Source organism: Nelumbo lutea, chromosome 1 (genome assembly GCF_056320005.1).
Source record: "Nelumbo lutea isolate HS-2025 chromosome 1, American lotus-T2T, whole genome shotgun sequence".
In the NCBI taxonomy this organism is placed as follows: domain Eukaryota; kingdom Viridiplantae; phylum Streptophyta; class Magnoliopsida; order Proteales; family Nelumbonaceae; genus Nelumbo; species Nelumbo lutea.
In genome coordinates, this window is record NC_142684.1 from 176,863,088 (window position 1) to 176,882,702 (window position 19,615).

Below are 19,615 nucleotides of genomic sequence, written 5' to 3' on the forward strand. Positions count from 1 at the left end.
TCAAGCCTAGGATCTCACCCCGGCCCCTCTGACCTCATCCTCTTTTGCAGGAACCCTGCCGACTTCCAAGCTGCTTTTGAGACAATCATTGGCTTTTGATCTTCATTAGTAAATAAGAATTCCTCTCTCTTGGGCAAGTGGCTGTGGAGATTCCCTATTGACTAGGATAAATTTTGGCGCTTGGTCATTAAAAGCATTCATGGTGTTTACTCTAATAGCTAGGATGCTAATTTAAACACAAGATCTACCTTGACACCTTGACACCTTGTCATTGTTATCTAATTTTCTTAGCTTCATCCAAATTGACGTTCTCTATGTTAACTAAATTCTGGAAAGATCTTTGGTAGGGGATTCTATTCTCATGGACAAATTTCCTTCTATTTTTGCATTATCTACTCAAAAAGATTGTCTCATCTCAAACTGTATTTCTTCTTCTGCAAATTGACTTACTTGCGACCTAGGTTTAAGAAGGGGACTTAGAGAATCTGAATCAACTAAGGCCATGACTCTCTTCGAGTCTCTTAAAGGGATTCCAAGACTTCTCCAAATAGGACACAAGAAGTTGAACTTTCAACTCTTCTAGTTATTTTTCTTGTGCTTCTTTTTTTAAGAGACATTCTTTAGATCCTAATTCATCCTCTTTTTTTCCCATCAATGCCATTTGGAGTGGCTCGGTACCACCAAAGTTTAGAGCTTTTTGTTTGGAGGTTCTCCATAACAAAATTAATACTTGTGAGACTCTCTCTCTCTCTCTCTCTCTCTCTCTCTCTCTCTCTCTCTCTCTCTCTCTCTTCATATGTGCCTTTTGTACAAAGAAAATGGCAAAGATGAGGCAAAAGGGTGGAGGAATTAATAGAAAGTATTACAGTGAAAGTGGAATATTGGATGAAGACAGACATCTTTGCTCCATTCACAGCCGATGGCATCACAAGAAACTGGAAAATAGCGGTAGATTATTTCTCGAGCAGACTTTTTTTTCTTTTGAGAAAAGGTAAAGTATTGATTTCATTTCACAACTATGCATCAAAGAAGACCCTTGTGCAACTAGAAGTTATGCATTGGGAATATATACACTTCCCTTGCAGTCCTATATAGAAATCCCTTGATCGTTTACAAAAAGATTATCATATACAAACAAAATAATTATAACTTCTCCCTTTGATAATTCTGTTAATAACAATCAAGAATGTAATTTTCCTGTAATTTTCTGAAAAAAGAAAATGCTGAACTGCTTTCATGCTGGGACACCCTTGTATTCCTCTCCTACCAGAATACCGCAAACACAACTTATGGGGTGATATTCCATGCAATTTTCCCCTCTTACTCAGATCATTCACACTCCAACTTTTAAGGAATTCTATCACTATAGCCAAATAGCACCCTTTGATGGAAAAAGAATTAAACATCCTAACCCAAATGGAATGAGAAAGGGCAACTTAGCAGAAAATGATCTATTGTTTCCATATCATTTTATAGGACACAATCAGTAGTGTCCACCAATATACCTCTCCTTACCAGGTTGTCTCTAGTACAAATCCTATTCAACACGCACTCCATACAGAGAAGACTACCTTAGATGGAATGTTCGTACGCCATATTCTTCTAGCAGGAAATTCTTGTTCATCTACCTTTGTCAGATATTTATAAAAAGATCTAAAAGAGAACTGCCCTCTTTTTTTTTTTTTTTTGATCAGTAACAGAAGCAATTCATTAATGAGAAAAGAGGTAGGTACAAAGGCAGGGGAGAGAAGCTCTCTTTTTTTGATGAACGAATGGTAGCTTATTAAATAGAGATAGAAAAAGTAAAAGCATGAAGCACCCTAAGAGGAGGCACGAGGTGTTTCCTCCCCTTAAAGGTGGTTCCAAACCCAACTCTTTTCAGATTGCAGTTATAAATTAGCCAAAAACAGAGAATCCCTTGAAGCCCCTTGTTTAGCTAAAGAATCTGCCAAAGCATTTGTCGATCTACTAACCCACTAAAAGCTAACTGACATGGTTCTTGTAAGCCATTTGACTTTTTTGATGATGTCCCTTTATCCCCAAACAACAGTTTCTAGGTCCAACATCCATCCCACTATCACCTTAGAGTCTCCTTCAACTATCAAATTAGCCACTCCAAGTTGGTTGGAAATCTGTAGTCCTTGTACCACAGCTAATATCTCAGCCCTTGTAGAGTATCCATAACCCACTGGACCTAAGAATAAGGACAAAATGATCAAGTCTACAATGCCATTGAATAGGAGAAAGAGATGTCTGAAGAGCTGTTAACAAATCACCACCACCATCAAGATAATATAGTCCACCAGCTTCATGCCCTCCATCAATCTTCATCCCCATCTTGAGATTCTAAAAAACACAAGAAGGATAAAAGATGATAGAGCAATTAAGAGACTCAGTTGGCTTACTAACATGCATAAGATTAAAAGGAAATTTGGGAACATATAAATTGAAGACAGGGATAAAGGATCTTGGCCAACATTACCAACACCGCATATGGAAGATGTGGAACCATTAGCAAGGGTAACAAAGTGTGATGTGGAGCACTGAAAATAGGAGGAAAACACACCTAGAGTCCCAGCCATATGATCGGAAGCTCCAGAGTCAATCCAATGGGAGGGTTTGGGTGTCAAACAAGCCATACCAGAATGTGCGCGAGTAGTTGTATTCTGTTGAGACGTGGCTTGGATAAACCTCTCATACTCATCACATGGACACTCATCATCTCCTTCCGGGAGGCATCCATAGATGTAGAAGGCATTTGATCAGCTTGATAAATATCCTATCTTGAACTACTATCATTGACCACTGCATGATTTGCCCAAGTCGAAGGTGGGCCATGTAAATCATAACAAAAATTGATAGTGTGCCCTTCTAAACTACAACATGTACACCTCCTCAGACCATTACTATGTCCTCTGCCACGAGTTCCCCTTGAATATCGACCTCCAATACGTCCACCACCATGACTATACACGGATCCACCACCACCACTACGACCGGGATGAACTCCCCAAGCTCCACATCTAACTCCATGACCTCCCCTCTTGTCACTGCAAAGGCAAACCTATAAGAGATTAAATTAGAGTGCTTTGTTGGCCCAACAGAAATCCTGTGAAGACGGGCAAACACCTCTTCTAAAGAGGGAAGAGCTGACCCACCTAATATTTGTGCTCTCACCGGTTCATATTCAGGTTTCAGCCCTACTAAAAATTTGGTTACATCGAGTTGCTCTCTCTGTTGTTGCTGAATCTTAACATCAAAAGTGAGGATATGGTACGCATTCAACTCATTACAAAGATTCCTTATACTAGCATAGTATTCCTCAAGAATTTGATTACCCTATTGTAGATAAAGTACTCCTAATAAAGCTGATACACTCTAGTAGTATTGTCTTGTCCAGAGTATAGCTTCTTGGCATGGTCCCAAATCTCCTTAGTTGTATCTAAGAACATAAAATTCACACTTATCTTGGGTTCCATAACCATATCATAATGTGTACATCTTCTTGTTCCCAATCACTATATTCCTGAGAATCAGCGAGAGAATTTTCTTCTCTTACATGCTTCACCTTCTTCTTGTCCCTAATAAAGACTTCTATAGAAGTCGCCCAAGACACATAATTCTCACCATTCAATTTGATAGAAGTCATCTGAACATTCAGGTAATCGGGGGAAACCATAACACTAGACTTGTGTTCACTACTGTCTCCCATATCTGAAATTTTTCTTTCTTCACACACCTGTATGTCACACCATCCAACTTACTTTCCACACACTACACTCTAGTGACAGGTTATTTCTGAAGGCATCTACCGTCACAATTTTCAGCAATAACAGTCACTAGTATTCTTCACTCTCAGCACCATAAACCTACCTGAATACACACAACACACATAGCAACTCACCAACCACTGGATTCACACTGAAACACCCATACAGCCCACCTATTTGATCAACAAAAAACCAAGTAACCAACCTGTATTCAACTGTCCACTGCACCACCTGAAACAGCCCTCTCCGAACCATCAATTAGAGGGCTTCCTATAAACCACCACAAACAACCACTAAACCACAAACCAAAGGCATGAAAACCTCCACAGGGGAAGGGCGACCACTCCTTTTCAGCCCTTTTTATTATCTCCAACGGATGATGAAGAAATCTGAAAAACCCTGGGCTGAATGGCAATGGAAAAGAATTCTGGGCATATCTGAATTTGTCAAATTGCTTTGATACCATGATAAAACTCAGATCTGAACCAGAGTTAGTTTGTTAATAATAGGGAAAAAAGAGAAGAAGGGAAGAAGAGAGGAAAAGAAAAGAGAAGGAGAAAAGGCCAGTTCGAAGTAGAGAGCAAAGTCCTCACTCTCTAGTCGGCCAGGTTATATTTATAGTTTTCTATAATAGAAACAAAATGACTGTTGAGCCCCTACTTAAGTATGGGACACATCACTGAACTTAAACATTACACCTCACACCAAAACATAAATAAAAAGACCAAACTACCCCTATGCAGTCAACACTAACATCCCCAAACTGGTATTTTGTGCAAAACCCATATTGAGGACTGCTATTTGCTGATTTCCTGCCCCTTTGCTGCAGCTCTGTGGGATTGGAGTTTTTATTTGTTTGGTTGCAAGCAGATGCCTTAGAGCAGCTACATTGTGGACTATTTGGGAAGAAAGGAATTATAAAACCTTGTCAGCAGTGAATGAGTGTATATTAACTAGAGCTATACACTGACTGAGAACCCTAGACTCATTCACTCCTTTTTCCTTTATTGACTTTTGGAGAAGCTAGGCTGTAATAGCTAACATGTCCTCTAGGAAAAATAAATCTGCAGCAGTTTGGGTACCTCCTTCGGAAGGTTTTGTTAAACTGAATTTTGATGGGAGCAGCCAAGGAAATCCAGGATTTTCAAGGATTGGAGGAGTCTTGAGAACTGAGGAGAGCAATATCTTATCACTGTTTTCAGGCCCGGTGGGAGTAGGTGCTTGAACAAGGGCTGAGTTGTTGTTGGTTGTTGTACAAGGAATTCAGATTGCCAACCAACTTGGGGTAGAGAAATTACTGATTGAAGGGGACTCTAAGGTGATTCATGATTGTAGGTTGGTTGCTGAACCCTGATTCAGTTACTTGGAGCTATAGGGATCTTATGAAAAAAAAAATGAATGGTTAGCAAGACATGTGGCAATTAGAGTCCAATGGGAGGGTAGGTTGGCAAATGCTTTCGCTGACTTTCTTGCCAAACAAGGGGTATCTAGGGAAGAACTTCTTTGGGCAAGTTTGTAAATTTTCTCTTGTTTTTTTCTTGTCTCTATAATGTTAGGAGAGGCTGCACCTCACACCTCTTCAAGGGATGCTTGTAACAGTTTATCTTCTTTGATTAATGAAATTATCTTTCAATTATCAAGAAAAAAAAAGAAGTTAAAAGGCCATTTGATCCCAGCTTGGGAGGGGTAGACTGGATGTGGTCCTAACCTTTGGTATTTTTTGCACAAAATGACCACACTCAGACTCAAACCCGTGTTCTCACACTTCCAGCCTGAGATTTTACCATTACACCAAATAACAGCCCCTTAGTGTTGTTGGGCTACATACAATAATTCTAACCTAAGATGCAGGCAAAAGTAAAAGACTAGAAATTTACTGGTGGAAAAAAGGAACAAAACCATAATAGGAGAGTTTCTCTTTGTCTAATGCATATTCCTCATTGGAATGGCATTAAGCGTTCCAAAGGCACATGGAAGATCACTGCCCAAGAAAGACAATTTGGATTCAAGCTTTTTAGCAGTCACATTTACAGTAAAAGAAGGTAATTTGTTTCATTACCTGATAAAGAGAGACAAATAACTATATGGCAGATTGACAGCACCAAAACCAGAGAGCACAGCCATGACAGTCACACCAATGACTCCAATCCTGCTGACTAACTGAGGCATGGTGAAGAATCCTGGAAAGTAAAATGAAACAAAACCAACTGATTTAAGAACACTTTAACCACCTTAATTCATACTACGAAATGAATGAAAACACAATTAGCTTCTTTTATTTTTAGTGAAGAAGGAAGGGGAAGAAAGAAAATATAAGGAAAGGAGGGGAGTAGTACAGTTAAACCTTTATCAGGAGAAGGCATTGGAAAGTGAATTCCCATGCGCCAAAAAGCATAGAGAAATGCTGATAAGAATAGAATTGCTCCCAATGCAGCTCGCCCCTTCCTCACACCTGAGATTGGAGGAAAAAAAAAAGTTTCAACGTTTGAACATTAAACATATTCTAAGGAGTTGCTCAGAAGATTTTATATGATGAAGTCAATTTAGTAAGGGCACCCTCATATAAACAAAGAGTGTGCATTGCAAAGTAATCTCTAATATGTATAAAGCATTCATATGAAAACTTTTTTTATGAATATCTGAAATGTTTCATTAGAAATAGAACCACCACACTGCTCACCAAGGTGAGCTGCTGGCAAGAAGTTCAAAGATTGCTCCTAGCATCATGGAGACAAAAACAGCAGTGAAGGAAAAGCAATTACAAATTACAATCCATCCCTGGACAACCCCATTCTATCTGATCCCTTACCAACCTGATATTCACATGAAAACTTTCTTTGAAGATAAATAAAAAAGAAAATTTTAATAAAAAGGTCTTACAAGAAACCTTGGTGATGAGGCATTACCCAGTAAAACCAGAAAAGAGAAGAAACAATAAACAAACCACTAGCCATTAACACCACCTTAACAAGATGACTCCCAATTACAGCTCTAAAGTAGTACAGTACACCAAAAAATCAGACCCAAAATCCTATCTTTTAAACCCCCTCAACGCTCAAACTATGGTAGACACAAAATCCAATCCACCATCCTTGAGCCAATAAAGCTGGTGATATTCACATGAAAACATTCGCCACAATAAAGTTTAAATTAATTCTTTTTATTGGTAAGAAATACTTTATTAATGAGATGAAAAAAATGAGCTATTTACAAAAAATGCCAAGCATCCCCTAGATTAAGCAGCTAAACAACCACCTTCCTTCTATAACTTACCACACAATTACTGTTACATCACAAATTTCACACTGATCCCCAGTACAACAGCCCTCAATTTACTCCTTTTTTGGACAAAGTATCAGCTAGCCCATTGGCTGATCATTGGTCCCATTTTACATTGATAACCATTTCCCTTTTCAGAACTTTAATCTCCTTATGATATTCTTGTGTTTCCACGGGAGGAGATCCTCATTTCCCTTTTTCAATTGTACATTATAACTTATCCTTTTACTTGTATTAATAAAATTTTCATGTTATCCATAAAAGAATCCTATCAGAACATATATTAACCAAAAAACACAGAGTCAAAATGGAAAGTACATGGCATACATAATAAAGATAAGATAAATAAAAGATTAAAGGTGAGACAAAGAGAAAGATACCTATTTAAATCTTTTTAATCTTCCCTATTTGATTTATACAGCTATTTGTTATGATTTTCTAGCCTTAAATGTGCAATTATACTTCTTCTAATGACTCCTTGAAAGTTTATCAACTAATTTCAGGATTACAGAAAATTTCCTTGACTTTTTAGATTTTCCAAGTATCTTAGCGAAATTAGTAAAAGATCCCCAAAATTTCCCTATCTATACATAGAAAAATGTCCATCAATATCAAAATTGTGAATGATGGGTGTGCTTATTCCATCTGTTGGGTTCTGTTGGAATAATGTTAGAATAACTTAGTTGCAGTTGTTAGGGCCTGTTTGTCTAATTAAAGTGTTTTTTTATTTCATTTTTTATTTCTGTTATGTCTGTTATTGTTGTTAGAATGTTAGAGTGATGTTCGGCTGATAAGAGTTCTTATTAGCCCATTCTTATGTTTAACTTATCTTGTAACTGGGCTTGTGTTAATGGACCTAATCCAATTTAATGATTTAAGTCATCTGGGTGTCCCATCACTAATCAGGGGCATCCCAGTAATTTCTTGTACCTTGTACTATATTCATCTATAAATAAAGGACTGGTCGACTGGATAGGACAGTTCGACATTCTCTTCAGTTCTGTGGTTCTCTTCTCTTCCTTGCTACTTCGAGTATAGCTCTTCAGATTACATGGTATCAGAGCATTAGCTCCTTCCTGGTTTCAGCAGGCGCACTCTTTTCTCTTGCTGTCCTTTCATCTTCTCTCTTCCTTTTCTGGGTTGCTGCAGTGAAGACCTAGGAGTGTAAGAGAGTAAAGCAAGTTCGAACCTAGGGTTTCTCTTGGTTGTAGGACTCAAGGGAAGTAAGACCCAGAAGTAGATGTCCTACTAAATTATACCAGCAAGTAGTAGCTATTGGGCTACTAAGAGAGGTCTGTATAGGACAGACCTGGTTGAGGGCTGATTCAGCAGTCCTAGCACTAGCCGAGAGGGGGAGAACTTCCTCTACAGTTGCAGCTTCGTGCTCCAGCAAGACTTGTGCAGAATAAGTGGTAAAGACTTAGCTCCTTCAACTTCAGTTGCAGTCTTGGTGCATCAGAACAAGTGGTAAAGACTTAGCTCCTTCAACTTCAGTTGCAGTTTCGGTGCATCAGCTTCTACAGTTGCAGTCTTGGTGCATCAGCAAGACTCTTACAGAACTGCGGCAACTTCAGTTACAGATTTTCTTCAGGTCGGTTATCAACCCTACTCTTGGACTAAACTGGTTCAGTTATAGACCTTTACTTTTTACCAGAACTGCGGCAACTTTTGCACCACACGGTTGCAGCCTTAAACTTTTACCAACACTGTGAACTGGTTCAGTTACAGACCTCTCCTTGCTACTGTACCCGTACTGTGAACATAGTGACCAATTTGGCCAATCCTTAACAGAATCACCTATAGTACTGTGAACAACTCTTGGACTGAAGTCAGGATGTCCTCACTATCCGGTGAAGTTTCCTCTAGAGATAACAGACCCGTTACAAGGTCCTCAAACCTGGAAAACCCTAATCTGCACAGCTTGCAGATTACAAGTGTGCTGCTAGATGAGTATAACTTCAGAGAGTGGTCTGTCTCAGCAATGCTGTTCATTACCTCTCGTGAGCTCACAGGCTATTTGGTTGGAGACAAGAAACAACCAGAAATTGGCAGTCCTGAATACACCGTGTGGCGCAAGGAAAATGCCATAGTCATGTCTTGGTTGCTGGCCTCTATGACTCCTAGGGTAGCCAGAACTGTTCATCACTTCCCCACAGCTGCTAAAATTTGGGAGAAAGTATCTAAGACATATGGCCAGAAAAAGAACAATGCTAGAATCTACAGGCTGAACCAAGACATTGCAGCCCTAAGGCAAGGAGACATGTCCATGGCAACCTACTTTGCAACACTGGAAGGCCTCTGGGAAGAGCTTGACCACCATTTGATTTTGGATTGGGAAAATGCTAATGATAAGGGGAGGCATGATAAGCAAATTGAGGAGGGCAGAGCCTTCAAGTTCCTGGCGGGTCTTGATCCTGTATATGAAGGTATAAGGTCACAGATTCTAGGGAGAGATGAATTACCTGAGCTTCACCATGTCTACTACCTGGTGAGGAATGAAGAGGTAAGGAGAAAGGAGATGCAAGTTGACTCCCAGACACAGTCAACAGAACTACCTGGAGAACATTCAGCCTTAGTCTCCACTAAGGGGAATAGATTTTCAGACAAGAAGTCCCTCAAATGTACACATTGTGGGGGTGAGAAACACACAAAGGAGAAATGTTGGGTCCTGTACCCTCATCTGAAGCCAGATGCTCTGAGAAAGGACAAAAGGCAACATAAGGGCCACACAGCAAGTGGGAATCTTGCCACCAACAACAGTAGTGACAACTCACAGAGTATTCAGACAGTGTCATCTTCCACCGCAAGGCAGGCTGTCGACTCCTCTGGACCAAGTATTTTGGGCTTCACAGCTAGTGAGGTAGAGGTTCTCAGTCGGGCATTAACCCGTCTGAAGAACAATTCTTTAGCTTCCACCTCTCTTGCCAAATCAGGTACAACCTCTGCATTTAGTGCATCTAGTTCCATTAATTCTACCTCTTGGGTGATTGATTCCGGAGCCACTGACCATATGACACATATGTCCTCCTTATTCTCCACATATCATTTGTTGTCTGGCCAGGATAAGATGAGAGTAGCTGATGGGTCCCTCTCCACCATCTCTGGAAAGGGGGTGGTTGACCTAAGCAAGGATCTCTCTCTTAAAGCAGTCCTACATGTTCCTAGTCTTACCTCAAATCTGTTGTCTGTTTCAAAGCTTACAAAAAACTTGAACTGCAGTATAACTTTCTTTCCTTCTCATTGTGTCTTCCAGGACAGATTGACGAGGAGAACGATTGGGAGTGGTCATGAGTATGGGGGCCTCTACTATTTTGATGAACATGTCAGCTCAGCCTTGCAAGTTTCTACTACTAGTCCGGAAAGTGTGGAGTCAATAGCTAGGCTGCACTTGTGGCATGCTAGGCTAGGTCATTTGTCCTTTTCTTCCTTAGCAATGTTGTTTCCCGAATTATGTAAGGGCATTCCGAGTCAGAGTTTAATTTGTGATGTGTGTCAAATGTCAAAACAATGTAGATCAATGTATCCAATTTCTAGTAATGAAATTCAAGCCCCTTTTGATTTGGTTCATTCTGATGTTTGGGGTCCTTCACCCATTGTTTCCATTGATGGCTTCCGTTACTTTATCAGTTTTATTGACCATTATTCTCGGTGCACTTGGATTTATTTGTTGAAAGGACGTGAAGAAGTTCCCCGGATAACTATAATGTTTTGCAAGATGGTTGAAACACAATTTGATAAAAAGATCAAGCAATTCCGTTCAGACAATGCAGCTGAATACTTTGAAAGATCCCTGAACTCATTCATGGAAGATGCAGGCATGTTACATCAATCATCATGTGCTTACACCCCTCAGCAAAATGGGGTTGCTGAGCGCAAGAACAGGCATCTATTGGAGACAGCTCGAACCTTTCTTTTCCAGCACAATGTGCCCAAGCAATATTGGTCTCAAGCTGTTCTCACTGCATCATACCTGATAAATCGGATGCCATCTAAGGTACTGGGTATGAAGACCCCTTTCTCTATTTTGTGTCCCACTCTTCCAGAATTTCCTCTTCCCCCGCGGGTTTTTGGTTGTACTTGCTTCATACATGTGAAAGATCCAAAGAAAACCAAGCTGGATCCTAAGGCTACAAAGGGAATATTTTTTGGGTACTCTCCTACACAGAAGGGGTATAAGTGTTATGATCCTGTCTCCAAGAAAAAATATGTCACTAGAGATGTAGTCTTTTTTGAGTCTCAACCCTATTTCCAGTCTTCTCATAATCCTCTTCAGGGGGAGAGTAGTGGGTTGGAAGAGGATTTTCATTCTCCCTTCTTTTTTGTTCCCATTTCATCACCTTCCACTACTACTAGCTGTAACATTCCGGGTCAACCTAGTGAGACTTCCACTGTGCCAGTTGCTTCTCCAGATTCGGCTGATGCTTCTGAAGGTTCCAGTAAACAAGAGAAAGAGATACTTACATACAGTAGAAGGAAGAAGGCCCCTCAACCTCATGATTGCAACCAGTTGATCTCAGATCAATCTGTCTCTGCAATCCAAGGTAATTCTGATTCACTCAATTCAGATTTGGATCTTCCTATTGCTCTCCGTAAGCCTGTTCGTTCTTGTACCACTCGGCATCCCATAGCCGATTATGTTTCTTACTCACACTTATCCCCTGCCTATCATTCCTTTGTGTCTGTTCTTTCCTCTGTATGTGTCCCTTCCAGGCATTCAGAGGCGGCATCTGATCCAAGGTGGAAAGAAGCCATGAATGAGGAGATGAAAGCCCTAATGAAAGCAAGGACATGGGAATTGGTGGACCTGCTAGAAGGGAAAGGCACTGTTGGGTGCAAGTGGGTATTCACAGTAAAGCACAGGGAATATGGGTCAATTGAGAGGTACAAGGCCAGACTTGTGGCAAAGGGATTTACACAAAAGGAAGGAATTGACTACAAGGAAACCTTTGCCCCAGTAGCAAAGCTCAACACAATCAGGGTTCTACTGTCGCTAGCAGCAAAATTCTCTTGGGAACTTCATCAGTTGGATGTGAAGAATGCCTTCCTAAATGGTGATCTTCATGAAGAGGTATTCATGGAACCCCCACCTGGATATGATGTTGGAAAGAAGGTATGTAAACTAAGGAAAGCATTATATGTTTTGAAGCAATCTCCCCGGGCATGGTTTGAGAGACTTTGTTTGGCCATGAAGGAAGTAGGGTACACTCAGAGCAGTGCAGATCATACATTGTTTACAAGGAGACAGGATGACAAACTTACAGCACTCATTGTGTATGTGGATGATATGGTGATTACTGGAAATGATGTGAAAGAGATGAAGAGGCTGAAGGAGTTCTTAACTTCAGAATTTGAGATCAAGGACCTGGGAAATCTGAGATACTTTCTTGGAATTGAAGTTGCTAGATCAAGTGAAGGAATCTACATATGTCAAAGAAAGTACGTGCTAGATCTCCTAGAGGAAACAGGCATGATGGGGTGCAGGCCAGTAGATACTCCAATAGAACCAAGCCATGGATTACAAGAATCAATGGGTGAGGAATACTGTGATAAGGAAAGGTACCAAAAGTTGGTAGGAAAACTGATATACTTATCCCTTACTCGGCCAAACATTGCCTATACAGTGCATGTTGTCAGTCAATTCATGCACTCACCAAAGACCCCTCATATGAGAGCAGTGGAAAGAATCCTCAGATACTTGAAGACTTGCCCAGGGAAAGGAATTCTATTCAGAAAAAACAACAGACTTGAAATTGAAGCTTACACTGATGCTGATTGGGCTGGGTCCGTTGGAGACAGAAAATCAACCTCAGGTTATTGTACATTCTTGGGAGGAAACCTAGTCACATGGTGTAGTAAGAAGCAGAATGTTGTGGCTAGATCAAGTGCAGAAGCAGAATACCGGGCTAAGGCACACGGGGTTGCTGAACTCTTATGGCTCAGGACTATCCTTAATGAGCTTGGTATCAAGACTGAGGGTCCTCTCAAGTTGTATTGTGATAATAAAGCTGCTATCAACATTGCCAACAATCCTGTGCAGCATGACAGGACAAAACATATTGAAATTGATCGACACTTTGTCAGAGAGAGAATTATTTCAGGAGAACTTTGTGTGCCTTATACTCCATCAGAGATGCAGATTGCAGATGTATTAACTAAAGGGCTGGCATCAACGAAGTTCAGACATACTTGGCAAGCTAAACATGATTGATATTCATGCTTAGCTTGAGGGGGAGTGTTAGAATGTTAGAGTGATGTTCGGCTTATAAGAGTTCTTATTAGCCCATTCTTATGTTTAACTTATCTTGTAACTGGCTTGTGTTAATGGGCCTAATCCTGTTTAATGATTTAAGTCATCTGGGTGTCCCATCACTAATCAGGGGCATCCCAGTAATTTCTAGTACCTTGTACTATATTCATCTATAAATAAAGGACTGGTCGACTGGATAGGACAGTTCGACATTCTCTTCAGTTCTGTGGTTCTCTTCTCTTCCTTGCTACTTCGAGTATAGCTCTTCAGATTACAATTGTACTCAGGGGCACAAGGGTCTTTTCCTTTGTTATTTCTGTCGCCCTATATATATTAAATAAACATTGGCGCCGCCAGTACTGTTGCATTGCAAACTCTCTCTTTTCTCTTCTCTTCTCTTCTCTTCTCTTCTCTCCTCTTCCACCTATCTCTGGCCGGCTACACTGCCAAGATGGTATCAGAGCAGGAATACTGATTAAAAGAGAGCACACCGATCAACCCTACTGTCAAGAGAAGATCGATCAACCCTACTGATTAGTGGAACAGGCTAGCAGAAAGGAAATCTGATTCTGGACTACAAAATAGCTACGACTGGTACAGTTCTTCCTCTATTTTTCTCCTCTTTACTCTCCTTGATCATGGGCCGAGTGAAAACCCTATGAATCTGGGGCGACTGAATGCTATTGAACCTGTGTAACCCTAGTTGTCTTGGATGGTGTGATCCTGTTGATGTGTTAAGACAACTGTAGGTCAATGCTAACCTGTTTTCTCAATGGTTTGAGTTGACTATAAGCAAGAAGGATCTCTCCTGCTGATTAGTGGCTGTTAGCCATTCTAGAATTCTGATAGGCAGGTCTGAAACTACCGATTGTTACCTCAGTTTTGTCCAGAATTTGGTGAGGTTTGTGCACAATCTGGTTGGTAAACCCTAGTGTGTGGGTGTGAACTGAGTGGAGCATTGCTTTGTGGAGTAAGGAGGGGTCCTAAATCCGGTGTGTGGGACTGAATAACTGCTTGACCATATCGACTGAGAATTCTGCTACTTCAGAAATCTCAGGGAGCCACAATGGAGTGAGTGGGGGAATGGATATGAGCTTTCCCATGGCTGTCATTCCCTTTGATGGTCCGAATTACCTTGAGTGGTCTAGGGGGATAAAACTCTACATCACTGCTAGGGGGCGAATAGGATACATCAATGGGAGAGTAAAGGAACCGAAGTATGAAAGTGCTGAGCATGATAGGTGGGACCAAGAGAACAGTATGGTGATGTCTTGGCTCTTGGTTTCAATGCTGCCACAAGTAAGGAAGACCTTTATGTGGGCTAATACTGCTTGTGAGATATGGGAACAAGCGAAGTCCACTTATTCAGAACAGAGACACTATGCCAAGATATATCAACTACAAGCAGAATCTTCTACTTGCAAGCAGGGGGAGAGGAGTCTCTCGATGTACTATTCTGATTTGACATCAATATGGAAAGAACTTGATCACTATCAGAATGTGAATTGGAAGTGTGATGAAGATGCAAAAGCCTATAAGTCACTTGTATCACAGCAACGTGTGTTTGCCTTTCTCCTAGGGCTGAATCAGTCATATGAGTCCATCAGGGTACAGATCTTGGGTAGTAAAGACTTGCCATCAGTCCAGGAGGTGTATGCCTTGGTGCAGTCAGAAGAAAGCAGAAGAAGTGTGATGAATGGTGTAGAAGGGGAGTCAGTTGCCCTAGCGGTCCGGGGAAATTCAGATACAAATGTCGAAGGTGGTTTTAAAATGGGTGACACTCAGAAAAAAACAGAAGATAAAAGCAAGCTTTGGTGCACTCACTGCCAGAAGACACGACACACTAAAGATACATGCTGGGATCTCCATGGAAAACCTAAATGGGCACAGGATTTGGGTAAGAAGTCAGCACCGGATCAGGGCAAGAAACCAGGCCAGCAAAATCAAAGAAGGTATAACTCAGCTAATCTGGCATCGACAGAGACTAGTCCTTCCGTAACTCAGGAGAGACATCCCGGTTATGACCCTAAGGAAGATAGTATCAATTCCTTTCGTGAACATTTGGAATTGTATGGTAGGACTCTCCGCCAAGTGGATTCTGGGCCTACTCCTACCTCATTTGCATCTACATCAGGTAATGCCACAGCCTTCCATGTGTCATCTCATACTACTGATTCACCTTGGATTATTGACTCCGGAGCCTCAAATCACATGACCGGTAAGTCAAATTTGTTCCAGACATATAACCTTCTCTCTGGGAGAGATAAGGTAAGACTGGCTAATGGTTCCTTTTCTACCATAGCTGGCCGAGGCACCATATCTCTCCCACTTGGCCTTACTCTACCAAATGTCCTGCATGTTCCGAAATTACCTATTAATTTGTTGTCCATTAGTAGTATTACTCACTCTTTGAACTGCTCAGTCACCTTTTTTCCGTCTTCATGTGTGTTTCAGGATTTGACCTCGGGGAAGACGATTGGTAGAGGAAGCATGGTGGATGGTCTCTAAGTGTTGGAGAATAATGTTGGTCTAGTGGCGACTGAGTCCACAAGTTCGGCGAGTGAGAGTCAGGCCTATTTATGGCATAGTCGTTTAGGTCATCTTTCTTTTGAGTCGTTAAAAGTTATGTTCCCAAAGATTTTTGAGTCCTTGTCAGTGAGTCAATTACAGTGTCAAACTTGTCAGTTGAGTATGCATTGTAGAAGCTCTTTACCTTTAAGAAATAAAAGATCTGAATTTCCATTTCATATTGTTTATTCTGATGTTTGGGGCCCTGTTACTCTACCTACTGCGGCTGGCTATAAGTATTTTGTTACGTTGATTGATGATTATTCTCGATACACTTGGGTTTATCCTATGCGATCTCGAGATGAAGTGCCACAAATTGTGAAAGATTTCCAACGCATGGTGTTCACTCAGTTCCAAACGGAAATTCATATTTTCCAGTCGGACAATGCAAAGGAATATTTCCATAGTGATCTCACAAAGTTCTTTGCTTCGAGTGGGTCACTTCAGCGAAGCTCTTGTGCCAGGACACCCCAACAAAATGGTGTGGCTGAACGAAAAAATCGTCATCTACTTGAAGTTGCTCGTGGCTTGCTGATTCATATGAATGTGCCGAAACAGTTCTGGATGGATGCAGTATTGTGTGCGACATATATCATCAATCGCATGCCCTCTCGGCTACTAGAGTATAAGGCCCCACATCAGCTCCTGTTCCCTACAGCCCCGTTGTCCACCATTCCGATGCGTGTCTTTGGGTGTCGTTGTTTTGTCCACAACCTATCACCTACTCGTGGTAAACTTGACCCTCGGGCTATTCCTTGTGTTTTTCTTGGTTACTCCTCATCTCAAAAGGGGTATCGTTGCTATGATCCCATTGCCCGTAAGTACTATGTTTCCATTGATGTCTCATTCTTTGAGAGTCAACCGTTCTTCTCGGTTTCTCCTCAGGGGGAGAAACAGGCGACGACTCAGATTCAACTACCTCCTTTACCCGATCCTCCTCCGTTCTAGGTTTTCCATCGTCGTCATAAGAGCCAGTAGAGTTCAAGAGCCGTGGGACCGGACACTATGCAACCAACATCATCGGATTCACCCGAGGCAAATCCGTCTCATCAGCCAGGTACACTTGCTCCCATTGCTCCTTTAGATGTTGATTCACATGTCCCCAATGATATTAATATTCCTATTGCTAAGAGAAAGGGTGTTAGATCTTGTACCACTAATCATCATATCTCTAACTTTGTGTCCTATGAGCATGTTTCACCCTCATACCGTGCCTTCCTCTCCTCTGTGGACAATGTTCCCATCCCTAAGACCGTGGCAGAAGCTTTGTCAAAACCTGAATGGACAGATGCAATGTAGGAAGAAATTGATGCCTTACATAAAAATGGTACGTGGGAGTTGGTAGATCTTCTTGAGGGGAAGGAACCAGTGGGGTGCAAGTGGGTGTTCACAGTGAAACACAAAGCTGATGGAACTATTGAAAGGTACAAGGCTAGACTGGTGGCAAGAGGCTTCACACAAGTATATGGAGTGGACTATGCAGAGACTTTTGCCCCGGTAGCGAAGATGAACTCCATCCGGATTCTCCTTTCCTTGGCAGCAAATCTTGATTGGGATCTTCACCAATTGGACATCAAGAATGCCTTCTTGAATGGTGACTTGGAAGAGGAGGTGTACATGACCCAACCCCCAGGGTTCTGTGCCAGAGGCAGTGAACAAAAGGTGTGCAGGTTGAAAAAGTCCCTATATGGATTGAAACAATCACCTCGGGCTTGGTTTAGTAAGTTCCATGTAGCAGTCCAACAAATGGGATTCAAACAATGCCAATCAGATCATACCTTGTTTGTAAAAAGAGGTGAAGGTAAAATTGCAGCTCTTATTGTGTATGTGGATGACATAGTGATCACAGGAGATTGGGAGGCTGAAATCCAGAGACTAAAAAAATTCTTAGCCACTAAATTTGAGGTGAAGGATCTAGGCTCCTTACGATACTTCCTTGGAATTGAAGTTGCCCGCTCTCACAAGGGCATCTTTATTTCCCAACGGAAGTATGTACTAGATCTACTAGAAGATACAGGCAAGTTGGGGGTAAAACCATCTAATTCACCTATTGAACCTAATCACCATCTGGGAGACAGTCAGGGAGAGTTTTTGAAAGATGTAAAGATGTTCCAGAGACTTGTGGGGAGACTTCTGTATTTGTCTATGACCAAGCCTGATATTACCTATGCAGTGGGTGTCCTTAGTCAATTCATGCACAGCCCGATGACAACTCACTTTGAAGCTGCAGAGAGGATCTTGAGATATCTCAAGAAGTTTCCTGGGGCTGGTTTGTTGTTCCAGAAACACAGTCACTTAAAAGTGGAAGTATATACTGATGCAGATTGGGCAGGAGCAGTCAATGACCGAAAGTCCACCAGTGGTTATTGTGCCTTTGTAGGAGGAAACCTTGTCACATGGAGAAGCAAAAAACAAAGTGTGGTGGCTAGATCCAGTGCTGAAGCAGAATATAGAGCGATGGCTCATGGGGTTGCGGAAATCATGTGGATAAGAAATCTGTTAGGTGAACTGGGTTTTGCAGTAAACAATCCTAATTCACTCTACTGTGACAATAAAGCAGCCATCAATATTGCTGCTAATCCAGTTCTGCATGATAGGACGAAACACATTGAAGTGGACAAACATTTTATCAGAGAGAAACTTGAAAGTGGAGAAGTGTGCACACCATATGTCAACTCGGAAGAGCAACTTGCAGATATCTTCACCAAAGGTCTTCATCATGTGCGGCACAAAAATTTGTGTGACAAGTTGGGCATGATTGACATCTATGCTCCAACTTGAGGGGGAGTGTTGGAATAATGTTAGAATAACTTAGTTGCAGTTGTTAGGGCCTGTTTGTCTAATTAAAGTGTTTTTTTTATTTCGTTTTTTATTTCTGTTATGTCTGTTATTGTACTCAGGGGCACAAGGGTCTTTTCCTTTGTTATTTTTGTCGCCCTATATATATTAAATAAACACTGGCGCCGCCAATACTGTTGCATTGCAAACTCTCTCTTTTCTCTTCTCTTCTCTTCTCTTCTCTTCTCTCCTCTTCCACCTATCTCTGGCCGGCTACACTGCCAAGAGGTTCATATGCCCATCTACCAATCAACAGAAGACCACAATACATGGTCATAACCCTTCACTATCATCATCTGAGATTGTAGACATTTTATCATCTATTAGATGGTTATCGAGCTCAATCCCTAGAGATTGTGATTGTTGATCAATTTGGGTTTCATTGATCAAATTCAAGCACATCAGAAATTTTGGTTGTTCTGGTCGTTTTGCATTGAAGTAGTGTTATTCTTCCAAACTCTACATGTCACCTTGTTACCATCTTGAGTTTGAGGAGGTCTTGAGAGATATGAAATTAGGCTAAGTTTCAATGATCCTTAAGACTTATATATAGCATAGATGTCAGGAATATAGATAAGGTCCTTTGAGTCAGTTGGAGTTGACAGCAATATCTTAGATAGCTCTGTCATAAAAGCTTATTTTGTTTAGATGCTGTCATGTCACCATTTTGAGTCTGAGGGGGCATAAAGAGATATAAAACCGGGATATATTTCAATGACCTTTAAGACTTGTATATACCATAGATATCTTTTTTTTGTAACAACATATAGCATAGATATCAGGAATATAGAGAAGATTCTTAGAAATCAGCTGGAACTGATGATAATATCTTAGAAAATTTTGTCACTAAAATGGTTTTGTTGACTTCTGATTATAGCTTTTTCTATTTAATTGTATTTTTGGGCTGCAGTGT

At 41.0% G+C, this 19,615-nt stretch overlaps 1 protein-coding gene across 1 annotated transcript in view; it reads right to left on the reverse strand.

Moving 5' to 3' along the window:
- Positions 1-19,615, reverse strand: part of LOC148879417 (GPCR-type G protein 1-like) — a 111,286-nt gene that overhangs the window by 87,589 nt on the left and 4,082 nt on the right. Inside the window, exons 3-4 of the mRNA XM_088960945.1 lie at positions 6,115-6,222; positions 5,830-5,950 (exon numbers count right to left, since the gene is read on the reverse strand). Of these exons, the coding sequence (XP_088817071.1) occupies positions 5,830-5,950; positions 6,115-6,222 (229 nt within the window). The remainder of the gene's footprint in view (positions 1-5,829; positions 5,951-6,114; positions 6,223-19,615) is intronic.